At 34.1% G+C, this 14,307-nt stretch overlaps 1 protein-coding gene across 4 annotated transcripts in view; it reads left to right on the top strand.

Moving 5' to 3' along the window:
• The window catches only part of PIBF1 (progesterone immunomodulatory binding factor 1), a 114,977-nt gene extending 102,172 nt beyond the window's left edge, over positions 1-12,805 (top strand). The window contains exons 17-18 of one of the 4 annotated variants that reach the window (XM_051780451.1): positions 9,554-9,745; positions 11,879-12,805. In XM_051780451.1, coding sequence (XP_051636411.1) covers positions 9,554-9,745; positions 11,879-11,929 — 243 coding nt within the window. In that variant the 3' untranslated portion in view covers positions 11,930-12,805. Of the gene's footprint in view, positions 1-9,553; positions 9,746-11,878 lie in introns of those variants that run through there. The other 3 variants (XM_051780450.1, XM_051780452.1, XM_051780453.1) reach the window with 3 other exon arrangements.
• Positions 12,806-14,307: the final 1,502 nt, after the last annotated feature.

Below are 14,307 nucleotides of genomic sequence, written 5' to 3'. Positions count from 1 at the left end.
TGTAGAGAAGTTCCTGGCTCATCTTTTACAAAGAAAAATACTCTCCTAAGCAGTATTTCTCATTTTTTGTTATTTCTTTTGTTTCTGTCAAGCTTTAATAAAAGATGAATTCCAAATAGTGCTGAATTTAGGAAAAGGGAGGACTTAACGACCGCGTACATTCATTCTTTTCTTGGAGCTGTGTTGTTCAGAATGTGTTACTATTTTCATATGTATTCTTGAAAGAATTTTCTTTCCATTCACACTGAGCAGTTGTGTACTAAGCAGGAAGTTTCATAGGGAAAATTCAACTTATGTATGGATTATAGGATGGAGTTGGCATGTGGATTTTAAATTACACATTTTTAAGAGAGCCAGAATCAGTTAAAGTGATAAATGTTTAAACAAGAAATTGTTAGCTGTTGATCAATTTGAAATTGTTCAGATTTTCTTAACATTTAATCAATGTTATACTCCTTTTTTCTGTATTGGCTATGAATATTTCTATCACATTCTGCTGCATATCTAACTTTGTAAAAATTTTACTTTTATTCATTTTATGGTAGCATTTGAATATTACCAAGTGGAAAGTGATTTTAAATACTCTGTAAGAAATAACAAAGACATAGGGAGAACCAAACTAGAATATTACCTTCTCAGAAAATACAGTAACTTCTACATAATAATTTATGAAAATAAAGGCGTTTTGACATATTAGTATTTTAGCATCCATTTCCTGTAATCATACTTCCTAAAGAAAGCATACATTTTATTAAACTTTAATTTGACTAAATGAATATCACAATAGCTCAGATTAAAAAAATATTGGGGAAATTAGTTACAATTACAAATATACTTCTGATTCTCAATACAAAAGTGAAAAAAAACTTAAGAATTTAACATGCAAGTTCTGAATTATGAGGCAAATAATTTCCTGTTTTTGTTAAGTTAGGAAGATTTAACTGTTAAGAACAAATTCAAGACACAGCTGAAATAGGCAGAGATTTTTATGTATCTAAAAAACCAGAAGCTGTTCACTGCAATGTCTGGGCCATTTTATTGTTGACACAGTTCTAATGCATTCACCTTATAAAACTGCAAGTAGTTTGTAGATCCATGTAGTCACAGATCTGTCAGTTCATTTTAAGTTTTTATATGCACTGGGATATAGAGAATTTGTGAATTAAGTGTAGTGCAGAGAAGCTATCAACATCCTGCATATGGTCTGGCGTCTTTCCACCACCCAGTTATCAGGTTCATTTGTTTGATCAGGACATTTCATACTGTCTTCCAGTTCCCAGCTTTACAGTGTATATCCATGTGCCTAAGATGACCATATGTGCAATTCTTACACCAGAATTCTTGCTGACTTCTCATATTTCCAGGACAGCTGCAATTAGGATGCAACTATGTCAAATACACTGCCTTATTTGAAGGATTGAACCATGACTTGTGATGTTTTCTTAATTTCATAGACAGTTGTTAAAATCTTCTTCGAGCTCTGTTGTGCATGTACATTCTACTGCTGATAGGCACAAGCTCAAAGAGTTCCACTGTTGAACCTGAATTTGCACCAGTTGTGCCACTGCATCCAATCTATCTGCAGTCTTAAACAGTGGAATGGACTGACTTACCATTTGCTTTATTTTGCTGTCACATCAAAATGGCACTTCCGTAGTGCCTTTCTCCTATTTCACATTTTGTCATCATTCATGTTACTGTCCAGTGTTGTTAAATGTGTGCTAATAGTCTTGGTCTTTTTTCCATTTTGAGCTAAAAAAGGGAGACATAATTCCAGGTTGTAGGCAATCTTCTGCAGTGTGTCTCTGGGAGAAATAAAACCCATGAAGAACAGTTCTAAAATAATGCTTTGTCTGAGTTGTCAGTAGTTTTGAAGAGGAGACATTGTAGGTACTACTTTTTCTCAAGAGTCTCATTCCTTGATAATGACACATATGTCTCTTTTCTCTAGTGCACTCCAAAGTTCAAGTATCATACTCAGATTTTTTCTTCAAAGTGCTGTGTACAAGTCATTGCGTATGTTGAAAGGTAGAATCAGGTTCTACTTCGGTCATCTAGCCTGTTGTTCTCTAGAAATATGTTTATGCCAACAGTCTGTACAGAGAGCTTCGTTTGTTTACCTCTGTTTTAACTGGTGAACTCCAGTGCTATTAACAAGTACTGCCAGTGTAAAGATGATCTGAGAAGTTGTTTGTCAAGTGACAAAGTAGCAGAGATGGGTCTTGCCTAATTTTAAAAATCTGTAGTATAGATATCTGCATCTGACAATCATCTAGTGATTTGTAGTCAGAAAAGAAAAACAGGTACTATTATGGTGAGATTTAACATATCTTCATTTAAAATGAGCAAAATTAATATTACCTTTGAATTTCTAACCAACAGCTATATAGAGGGATCAGACAAGCTAGTTTGCCTAGGCTTAAGTGTTATTACCTAAGATACCTAAAGGACAATGTGAGGAAATTCAACCATGTATCCAGTCACATGTTCCAAAGCCAAACTGCAACCAGAGTTCTCACAAAGATCCCTCTCCATCTTAGTATCAGTGATTAAGTGATACAACTTTATTTTTAACACACCTTTATTTTCACAGAAAGTTACAGTAGGAGTGTAAGGGGGATCCAAGTAAGGAAATGCACAGGACTTCATAGAGGGCAATATCCTTAGTATTTTCACTACCATCACCTGATAGGCCCATCAAGCTTGACCCTAGTGAACACCTTGAGACAGATAACTGTGAAGATGGTTACTTCTGAACCACCCTGCCCTGCCCTTTTCCATATTAAGATCACTTTCTCTCAAGAAAGAGTTATAGGAAGTGTAAAAGGGGTTTTTTTCTCTGAATCTCTCTATGAACACTTGTGTATTGAACATGAACTTTTAATTCTTGAGAGACTTGAGAAGTCATTCTGAAATAAGCTCTTTATAGGACACTACCAAATGGATATAGCATTCTTAAGTGCTGGTTTAGGTTTCTCAAATCAGTATTCTTTAATATACCCATAACCTCATTTTCTGAACTGCTTTTCCCTGTGCAGACTTGTTTGAAGACTACAATAGCTGCCTAAATGGGAGGATATGTGCATGTGAAGACAGATTTCACTGACTTGCCACGAACCTGTTTTTCATCCCAGTATGGCTGTTTTCCCTCACTTGCATGTTCTATTATATGTATTGGTTTTATTGTTGTTGTTATTTTCGAAGTTAATGTAGTCACCAGACTGCTAAAGTCAAACCTATTATTTGGCTTCCATATTGAGAAGAGTCGAGTCTCTGGGCTCAAGTTGTAGTGTACTAAATCTCTTTTTGAAGCAATGTTTTGTTCAGTTCCTTTCATGCATGGGAGATGTACAGTCAACTGTTCTTGGACCTAAAGACAGTGCTGTAATCTCTCAAATTTCTCCAGACTGGATACATATTTTTTTTTGAGTTATAATTTAACCACATGGGGACCATATGGCATTTAAAGTGAGGAATACAAGCTTTTCAAAGGAGGTCCTAAACATGCATGCTTTGCTTTCACAGTAGAGGAGACTTACGGATTGGGAGTAGGAATGAAATCATCACCTTAGTGCTTGACTCACAAATTTTGAGAGACCTTAACTTTTGAGCAGCATCTCTGAGGAAGGAAACCTCTAGTTTTGTCTCTCTTTCAACTGATTTTTCTGATTTTGTGAGTGAGATTGGTTTTCTTTTTTAAAGATGATAGTATTTAGTGCCTTTTCTGTGTTTCCATTCTTTCACTTTTATGCTATTTTCTTCTCTGGGAACACTTGTCAGTCATCAGAATTCAGTGGTTCTGCCAGAACCTGATACATTTTCTAGGGCAGAAATCTCTTGTTCAGCTTCCACAATACAAGTTCTCTGCTTCAAAATGGAGTTATAATCCAAGGTGAAGTTTGCAATTGTAAATTCATAAAGGTATGCAGTCATAAATTACATATAGAATTCCTAAATTCTATATGCAAAGCTAAAAGTAGAATACCATTCATCATGGTAAAGGTTCAGTTAACTGTACATGCTGTTATGAGAGTCACTTCGGCTTGAGAGGATACTTAACCACGGGCTTTACTGCACAAGAAAGGAGTCCGATGGATCTGGCATCCTTAGGCTTCTTCTGTGGTTATTTTAGTGATATGAAAAAGCCATTAGATTTACCATCCAAATTAACTATGTTCAGACCACAAAGGTAGACAGTTCTTCCTACTGAGGATTTCCAGCTGTTCAGACTGATCTGTGTAAAGCTTCTTTTTAAGATCATTTTATGGCGATTATTTGAGGCGCAAGACATCCCTGCCATAAGAACAGAGGAATTAATGTGTATGTAATTGATTCTTGTAAGCCAGTTGTTTTTTTTCTTTTGCGTCTGCTTCCAGAGCATGACATATAAATATGTATCATTTTAACTGTTTATATAGATTCGCATATTTATTATAATTATAGACACACATATATAATGTTAAGTGCCATTGTGAGTTTTTGAGTGTACACAGAGGATTCTTTCTTCAATTATAGTTACATGACAAAGACAGTAAAAAAAAAATTATACTCTTAACAATTCACTGAAAAGAAATGAGACTCTTGATAAATGCCTATTGTGCTTAATGTAGGCAATTTTTTTCATGTGTTTAATCAATTAGTTACATGATAAAACAACTCCTTTTTATGCCTCAGTCATTTTCCCTGTCAGACAGTTGTTTTCCATTTTGTTTTGGTGATCTAAATTATGGTTTTGTTATAATATTTAATATTATACTGATTTTGAATTATGAAAATATAAGATGCTCTTTTTGTACATGTGTGTGTGAACATGTATCAAGGACATCAAAACCAATGTTAACAGAGATCCCTTTATAGTATCTATAACTCAAAATACATTAATAAGGCTGCATGCCTTATTTTTGCATTTGTGAATCTTTTTTTTCTAGTTGCATTGCTAGTTTAAGGAATCAAATTTTATCCTTTGTATTCCAATACTGATCTTCAGTCTCTCTTTTTCTGAGTACTATTTCAATTATCCATAATAAACAGGTAAAACCAATTTTAAATAAAGTATAACTTATTTTTACTTTTGCTTTAAAATCAAACATCAGAATAAAACTCTCATATTTTTCCAAAATATGAGTCATATGAGCAGGTAACATCCAACTATTTTTCCTTTTTTATCTTAACTTTTAAAAATTACTTACACTCCTTTGTTTTGGTTCCTTTTACACTATTTTAAAGCTTGATAATTTTCAGTTAGTTCCACAACACCAACACTGATAGCATTGAGCTTAATAAATTAGCAAGGTAGAATTTGGAAAATATGCCAAATCAGAAAACATTTTAATTAATTAACACCATGGGAAAGTCTGATGTCTATCTGTTGTCTGTACCTAAATATGGAATCACAGAATCATTAAGGTTGGAAAAGACCTCCAAGATCATTGAATTCAATCTTTGTATCTCCTTCTCTGTTTGTATATTGGCACACAAAATTGCTTTTGCTATTTTTAACTAAGGTTGTTGGACATATCTTACTAAACATAAATGGAAATAAGCAAGTAATTTCTTCTGATACTATTTACAGTGCAATACATGTTACCTTACTTCACCTTCCTTCTACGTTGCTCCCTGTGTTCTCAGTCCATTCATTTTAATCACTTATTTTGAATTCTGGCTACTTTCTGGTTATGTATGCAAAATTTCCAATTATTCTTTTATAGTTAAAGTAATCTTCATTAAATGTGAATTGATATGCATAAGTAAGTGCAATACAGGATGTTGGATTGTTCTAGAGTATGAATATATGTTTTGGAAAACTTAAACAAGTAGATAATCTGTGGTGTGAAAGCTTGTTCTAAAAATGCAGTTCTTTTTTAAAAATTAATTTGATCCTTCCAATATACGTGCAAGGGGAATTATGATTGTACATTGGCTATTCAGGATGAAAGCTGTTTGAAGTAGAAGTCTGAGAAAAGTAAGTGATAAGGATAGTGACGTGAGAAATGGATTCAGTTTATGACAACTAAATTTAGGTATCAAAATGGAGGTGTCTGTGGTGAAGTAAGTGTCTTCCTTTGCTTTGTAGTTAAGAGCAGCCTAGTCAATATGTAGTGTTGTTACAACATGATTCAGCCGGCGTACCAATAGGCATCCCAGTTCTGAATGGAGTCACTTTCCAAGCTACATTGTCCGTAATAGGAAATCAGATTCTTAGCTCGTGTTTAGATACTTACTTTTAGATACATCAACTTAGGTGTTATAAGTTTGAATGAAATCCCACTTAATGTGTCACACAGCTCATTACTTTGATTTTTGGCAGTTGTGCTGGTATGCAGAGCAGGTTAGCATCCCTAACAAAAATTCTTCAGGTTTCTATGGACAGACTTTCAAAATATTTAATAATACAGTCTTGACACTTGTTTGTATGGGTGACACTAATAGTACATAAACACTGTTTTTGTACCAGCCACATAGTATTTAATTTTTTTCCTCGTGTCATCTTAACCCATCTTGCTAACTGCATTGTTTTCCATGTGTCTGCACTGCCACGTCCCCACAGAATATTGCATAAGCAGTGAGCGGCTGCTTGTGTTCCTGGAGTTTGTGACAATGAGACTCACTGAACCCAGAGAGGAACTGGGTGAATCCACTCAGAGGTGTCAGTACTCGTAATGCTCCCAAGAAGGATTGCTGTCTGGCTCTCTAAAGCCAAATCCCTCAGACCTGGAAGCCTCAACACAGTGACACACAGTTTGCATGGCATCACTTGCTTAGATGTCCAGGAGTCAGCATGGCAAAGATCAAATACTTCCACAGGGAAATTGGGAAATGCAGAACTTTAGCAACACTGTTTTCTACAGTGCACTGAGTAACTGAAGGGAATATTGTAAGTAAACAATTTGCACAGCTCTGCATGGACTCGACACATTAAAAATATATCAAAAATGTTAATCATCCCTTCCTCTTCACATCTTCCTTTCTTAGCTTATCCTGAAACTAGTACATATCCTTCTACACAAAAGATTTTTCCCATCTGCTTTAAACTCTAATACCTACTTTCCCCTTTTTTCACAAGGTCCTGTTCCCATTGGAACAAGTTCACATTCTCAACCCAATCTCCAGAGCTGCTTTTTCCTTACTAGCTTTTTAGACCAACTTACCAGATCTTAGGATTGGAAAATCATATTCATGGAATCCGAGTAGCATGCCAACAGTAGCAGGTAGTGCTAATGACTCTCGTTTATAACTTAAAAGTGAAGGTAAGGATTAAGATTGTTTTCAGGAGCAGAGAAATCTAAAGATATGGTTAAATTTTTTGCAGTTCAAGATGGAACTTTGTTTTCAGTATTTCCTTGGTTGAAAACAGCAAATCTCTTGCATATCTGTTGGGCCGATTTTCTTTTCTTGTTTAGCGATACATATACCAGTGATTCTGTTGGATTCAGTGTTTCTTGTGCTGTTTTGCCAAGTTTGGTTTTGCCCACTAAATGTGGAGGGGGTTTAGAACAAATATTAAGGCAACCTTAGCTAAATCCTCATGATAAATTTGTCTGTGATGCCAAAATAACTTAATCCCTGTGGACTAATTTTTCATCCCTAGTCCCTGTCATTCCTTCCTACAGCTTTACATTAGAGAATCCTCCTGTCACAGGGGAAGATTGTGTTCAGACTTGGAATAGGCCCTGGAGAGTCACCTCTCACACAGACAGTGCTGTCAAGTACAGGACAGATTCTTTAAAGTAGAGAAGACTTTAGACTGCCAAGTAGATCTTGATACAAGAGAATTTGACCCTACACATACAAGTTTCAGCTCTGTTTCTGAAATAAATCTGTGTGACAGTTTTGGGGTTTTGCCTTGTTCAAACATGCAACTATTTGGTCCACAGAATAATACAGTTTAAGTATAGGAACAGCATTTGCTAATGTCAAAACATTGTTTATGTACAATTTAATCTCCTGCGATGGTGTATTTATTGCTGTATACTCACTTGAGTTATTTTCATCAAGAAATTCTGTCTATGTGTCGCTTTGGCAACATCTTTGCAGAGCTTACAACTTTGAAAAACATGTTGGCATCAGCTATGCAGTCCTTTTAAACAGCTGCTCTGCAGTCATGCTGTTTCAACATGCCACCACACATGGCAGAATTATGCAAATAGTTAATATTAAATGACTGAGATAGAAGAACAATTTGTACACTCGATAAAGCCAGTCTGTGGAGTGTAACATCCATTCATGTAACTGAGTTAGTGTGCGACAATTTAAAGGCTACAGCATGATTCTTTTGACTTTGTATCTTGTACTAAAAGCAGCAGTGGACAGAGAGAAGGTATATGGCAGGAATGTTTTAAAAGCCTGAGGCCTTTTTTTAACTCATTACTAATAATGCAATGAAAATAGAATGTGCATCAATGTAATTTTCTGGCAAGTATTAAGAAATAGGTAAGATGTAACAAATGTTTGTCGTTCAGCTATAAATATGAATTGCCCTGTTCTTGTTGAGAGATAAGATAAAATGTTAATTATAAAGAATGTTAATGCAGTAACAGTATTGCTTATTGAAGACAACACCATTTCTAAAAAGTAAGAAAACAGAAACAATAATAGTTTTAAAAAAATGTAGCATCTTAAAATTTACTTTGAAAGGCTTTTCTACTGGCTTTTCTGTTCTACAATACTGAATGCTCTAAATAATAATAATAGTAGTAGTAGTAATAATAATAATTCATGCTTTAAATTCTGTAATTTCCATAGACCAGAAGGGGAACATTAGGCACTAAGTGTGATGCAAGATGACAAAAGAAGATGTCCAGTTAAAGTCAGAAAATGCTATTTTTTTCCTTTTTCACTCTACTGTACATTTTGAATAATCTCTTTTGTTCAACTAAGTAGTAAGGAAAGATTACTTTTTTAATTAATCCAAATTGTTTTCAAAGCAAATTATTAGGATATCCAGAAAATGTCTGCATTTCTATATGTTGTCATTTTTCTTTTCCCATGTTGGAACTTTAATTTTCCACAAAATTTCTTTTCCACTCTGATCCTGTTTCTGCTGTACATGCTCTTAAGGTTTTTCATTGTTTTTTTTCTTTTCTAATCTGGATATAAAGACACATATGTGTCTCTAGTAATGTATTTATATGATTTCTGTGCAAGTAATAGTGCTCAAAAGTCCAGTTTGTCACAGTCATTCAAATTAGATTTGTAAACTCTCTCAGCCTGACAAAATAAATGCAAATAAATTCTTTTAAATTAAATGGAAGTTTAAATTAAAAGAGATAGTGGGTTCCTATTGTACAGTAAATGTTCTCTTTTGCTGCCTTTAAGCAAGACAAAATTTGACTTATGTAAATCCTCCGTGCCCATTTTATTTTTTTACGTTTACTGGGGTCCAATTAGTAATCTTATTAATTATAGCAAGTATATGTTCATTCTTGTTATCTTTGCTGATCCACTTACACATTTAGTTTGGTGAATATAAAGTTATTATTAACAAATAAATATTTAATAAGTTCAAATGTAATTTAACTGAATAACTTAGCATTATTCTTTTGTGGTTTTATAGGAACTAGCCACAATGAAGCAGTTTCTAATTAGTCTACATGGTAAACACTATGAACAAAATCTACCTCAGTCTCATACTGATGTAAGAAGTGCAACTGGAAAAAACAAATCAAACCCTTCAGTAAAACTGCTGCCAGAACATGAAGAAGAAAATATATTTACACCTAAGCCAACATTATTTGTAAGTACTATGGTAAGAGTAAGTGCCATAAACTTTTTTGATAAATTCTTCTCACTTTTTAAAAAGAAAAACACGGGTTCATATGTCAAGAAGATGTATAATTAATTCAGCTAAATACTTTCAGCTCTTTATGAAGTGGTCAAAATTGAGGAGATAAATTGCAGTTTTTTATGTTATTTAGCTATTTGATACTTTCTACATCTTAAGTTCACAGCAAACTAGGTCTTTTTTTAAAAAAAAATTGTAATATTTCAATACTAAGAGTAGTTAGCAAAATTTTAATAGTCGTAGGGATTCACCAACTGTATTATTTTAAATCTATCATGATCATGTATGAGTGGAGTGTGTGCATATATACTGAGCAGCAGGAGTGAGGAAATAGGTGTATTTATGTATACTTATAGTCATGTATCATGGCTAGGCTTCGTGAACGAAGATTTGGGAAAGGGATGTATATTAATGTGTATGTATCTAAATATATATTAAAGAAATGGAAGATCAGTATTGATATCCTTAGCAACCTCTGTTGCTAAGGATACCTGATATTATAAACCCCTGTTTTACTCCTTCAGAAACTAAATGCTTGGATTTTAATACATGAAGTGGCCCACTTCAGATTTAGTGCCTCTGGTATTTGAAAGCTTCATGAAAATGGTTTAGAAGTTTCTGACTATGGCTGTGTCTGAACTGATAAATTCAAGAGAGACAACTTGCACTGCTGAATCTCAAAACAAATCATGACTCCTATTTACACTTCATGATGCTACTTTTCTGTAGGGTGTATCCACACTACAGAGCATATGTGCTATTTTGGTCCGAATATGAGTTTTGGATATTTTTCTTTTCTTTTCCTGGTGGGCACTTTAATATTCAGTGTCTTAAACAGTATGAGGTTTGTGTTGCAGCAGACCAGACACTGGGTTTATAACACAAAATGTAGAAAATGGCTGCATCTCTTGGACATGATGTGAGAGCATTGGTGGATTTTAGGGGTTCAGAATTTGCTTGGATAGCTTATGAGACTAAACAGAGGCTTACCCAGTGCTGTCTCATTCACAGTCCTTTTGGTAGTGGTAAATCATACTGCTCAAACTTTGTCTTTGATGGAGCTGTTCAGTGATCCAAAACATGAGAAAACAATTAGTTTGCCTAGATGATCCAGGGTTTCAGAGCATAATCTGTCCTGTCTTATTTAGGGATATAGATGGCATAGGTTTTCTTGTTAGATAGGGAAAAGAAATTAGTAGTCCTGTGAAAATTTTGCTAGTTTAGGTCAATTTCTAGAATTTTTAAAGCTTGCACAGATAGAGCAGATTTATTTTTGTAACTGAATTCTTCAAAATTAATAAAGTAGATCTTTAAATTGAATGGTTACTAAGTCTTGGAGGAAAGAATGAATAGAGAGCAGACAGAAAATGGAACTAGAAAGTTTAAGGACAAAAGACTAAAGAGATGGTATTCACTAACTCAAGAGATTATAACCAACCTTGAAAGCAGAATAGTCCTTACTGTGTTCCACCTCCACTTCATTAGTTTTATTTCTATAAAAACTAAAACTATTTTCTTTTATACAAACCACCACTGAATTTGCAACAAGAATGTTAAGCAATCCTGACTGTGTAGCAGTAGCCCATAGGATTATGAAGGCAAGGCAAAGTTGCTCACGGATAATTCTCTGCAATTAAAATACTGTCTACAGTGTCAGAAAACTCCTGAATTCTTTTATTTTTATTTATCATTTTTTAAGAACTAAATTTCTGCATAAAGTGTTGGTCAGTTTTGGCACACCTGAGATCTCTTTGCTAAGTTCCATTCTCTTCTCAACTGGGAAAGTCAGATGATGTTATTTCAAATGAAACCTATTTATGGCACAGTTATACATGTTTTCGTTGTGATGGATATTTTTAAAAATCATTTAGCTTTTACTGTATAGTCTGCTTTTTATAACCTGGAAATAGGGAGGTTTTAATACAGATATGTTGTAATAGTAACCCTAAATGCATACTTTTGTTTTTAATATTTGCATTTAAGCAAAAAACTCAATTATCCCTGCAAACTACAGAAGAAGGAAAGAGACTTTAGTGTAGATTGCATGTTTTTCTCTGATGTTCACTGCCTCACAATTAAATGTTCTTTATTTTACAGACAAACAAAGAGGCACCTGTATGGTACAAGAAACTGCAGAAGAAAACATAACCATAGCATTTTCCAGAAGTATTCAAAATAATTCTTTGTGGAACTTTTCTTCAAAGGAAGTTATTTTCCCCATAATGATGCCCTTTTTACCATAAAAGCAAACAACTCTTTTGGTTTTAGCAACTGTTTTGGTTCTTTTATAACTGTCAAATAATCTTATGCTTCATAAAATAATTTTTAAATCTGTCATGTGAATAAAATGTGTCTATAAAATGTGTGGAAATAATGTGTGCAGTGATTTTACTAACATATATTTGAATTTTAAAAGAGAAATAAACATTAGCATGTTGTACACATTTATATCTGGGCAGTTAAAGGACATGTTATTCAGAGTGTTCAAATGAATGCATGTTTCAGCTTTTTTATATTATTTTTCTTGGACCCTGTGTTTCATGCCACATTCCTTGCAACTGTTCGGACTTACAGAAATTTAAAAAATATACATGATCTAGCATTAAACTATATCCTACTTTCTATGAAGGAAATTCATGTCAGCTGGAAAAAAAATTACTTATCAGCTTTGATTTGTAGTTTGTCATTTGATGTCATTTGTATAACCAAAAAGGCATTAAAAATACTCTAAAGAAGCAATAAAATGCATCCTAATTATCAGCACTGATACTTAATGGACTAGATAGTAGTGTAGTTACATCAATGAAATAATAAAAAAGGAACCCTGATGTGTGAGTACTGTAAGGCTGTAATGGTGAAATGGGTAACTTGCCATATTTAATTGTATGAAAATAAGCCCCATCTTCCAAGAAGACATTCTACTTATTCTACTCCACCATCTATTTTGACTATAGAAAAGTTCTCTAATATTTTAAAGCACTTTTGACTGTATATGGTTTATTTCTATATATAACATAAATATAGATTATATTGTTTTAAGTACTGCATACTGAAAATATTGCTTGAATTTCATTTAAGAGAAAGCTCCTTTTTCTTAGCTTCTTTTTCCTTGACAATATTTCTTCAATTGATTATTTGTTCCTACCTGGACACAAACAGTAATTATTTACTCTATAATACTGAGTTATATCAAGCCGAAGATTACCAGATACACTTTTCTTCATTTTCCAAACAGCAATTTGAAGCACTGCCATACCTCCTGTGCTCCAGAAAAGCTTCAATTTCTTTAATTTTCCTTTTTTATTTCTGAGAGAGTGAGGTAAAAATGCTAGCAATTGCACATCACAGGTTTAAAATTATCATTTTGTGACTGAGGGAGGCCAAGTGTGTAGATAGAGATATCTTTTATTAGGCTTTTCACTGGGGAAGAAAATCACACAAACCTATCAGTATAGACATTTCTGAATAACTTTGGTTTCCTGAAGTCTAGATTTTATTTAATTTATATTTTTATGTAAACAGAATCCTTAAGTTTTATTTCCCATGAAACAGCTCCTATATGCAGACAGTAATTTTGTAGTTTGCAATAGATACTTCATAATGAATCAGTCCCCAGTTTAACTTCCCAGACTATCCAGTTTGTCTGTTATCAATGAATAATTAAATTGTATTATCTAGAAGGACTGTGAGCTATTTTAGCTAGATACTAGCTACAATCTTAAGTATTTACTACTTGTTCTCCTATAGTATCCTTATAGACAAACAGACCTTAAGGTCCTACTGGACAATAAATGGAATATGAGTCAGCAGTGTGCCAGCCAGCTGCATCCTGGGTGGCATTACCAACAGGATAGCCAGCAAATGCAGGGAAGTGATTCCTTCTGTTTGGTACATGGGAGATCACATCTGGAGCACTGCATCTGGTTTTGGGCTTGTTCAAGAAAGACATTGACTGACATATTGCTGTGAGTCTAGCAGAGGTGCACCAAGATGATCAAGGGCTAAAGCACCTGATGTAGAAGGGGAGGCTGAAAGAACTGGATTCATACAGCCTTAACATTAGAGGATTTAGGGGAGGAACTTTTTGCAGTCTCCAACTACCTAAGAGACAGCAGAGCCTCTCAGAGGTGCACAGCAATAGCTTAAGAGACAATGGACACAGGATGGAGCACTAGAAAACTCAATTAGCTCTTATGAAAAATATTTTTACTGTAAGGGTGGTCAAATACTGGAACAGGTTGCCTAGAGAGGTGGTGGAATCTTCATCCTTGGAGATATTCAGAACTCAACTGGACAAAGTCCTGAGCAAACTGGTATAATTGGACCTGACTTTGAGATAGACTAGATAACTGATTTTCAGAATTCTTGTCCAACCTAAATTACTTTATAGTGTTATTTCGAAATATACTGATATAAGATAGTGACATTTATTTGCTTCTTACCTTCCAAAAGACAAAATTCTGTTTAATTCTTCTATGGAAATACAGGAAACACAGGAATATTTTGACTGTTACAGAATTGTGCAT

The sequence above is a fragment of the Manacus candei genome, unplaced genomic scaffold (assembly GCF_025592945.1).
Source record: "Manacus candei isolate 608988 ecotype Guabito, Panama unplaced genomic scaffold, ASM2559294v1 h1tg000014l, whole genome shotgun sequence".
Taxonomy (NCBI): Eukaryota; Metazoa; Chordata; class Aves; order Passeriformes; family Pipridae; genus Manacus; species Manacus candei.
Note: the sequence above shows the minus strand (reverse complement) of the source record. Positions and strands in the feature narration are given on the sequence as shown.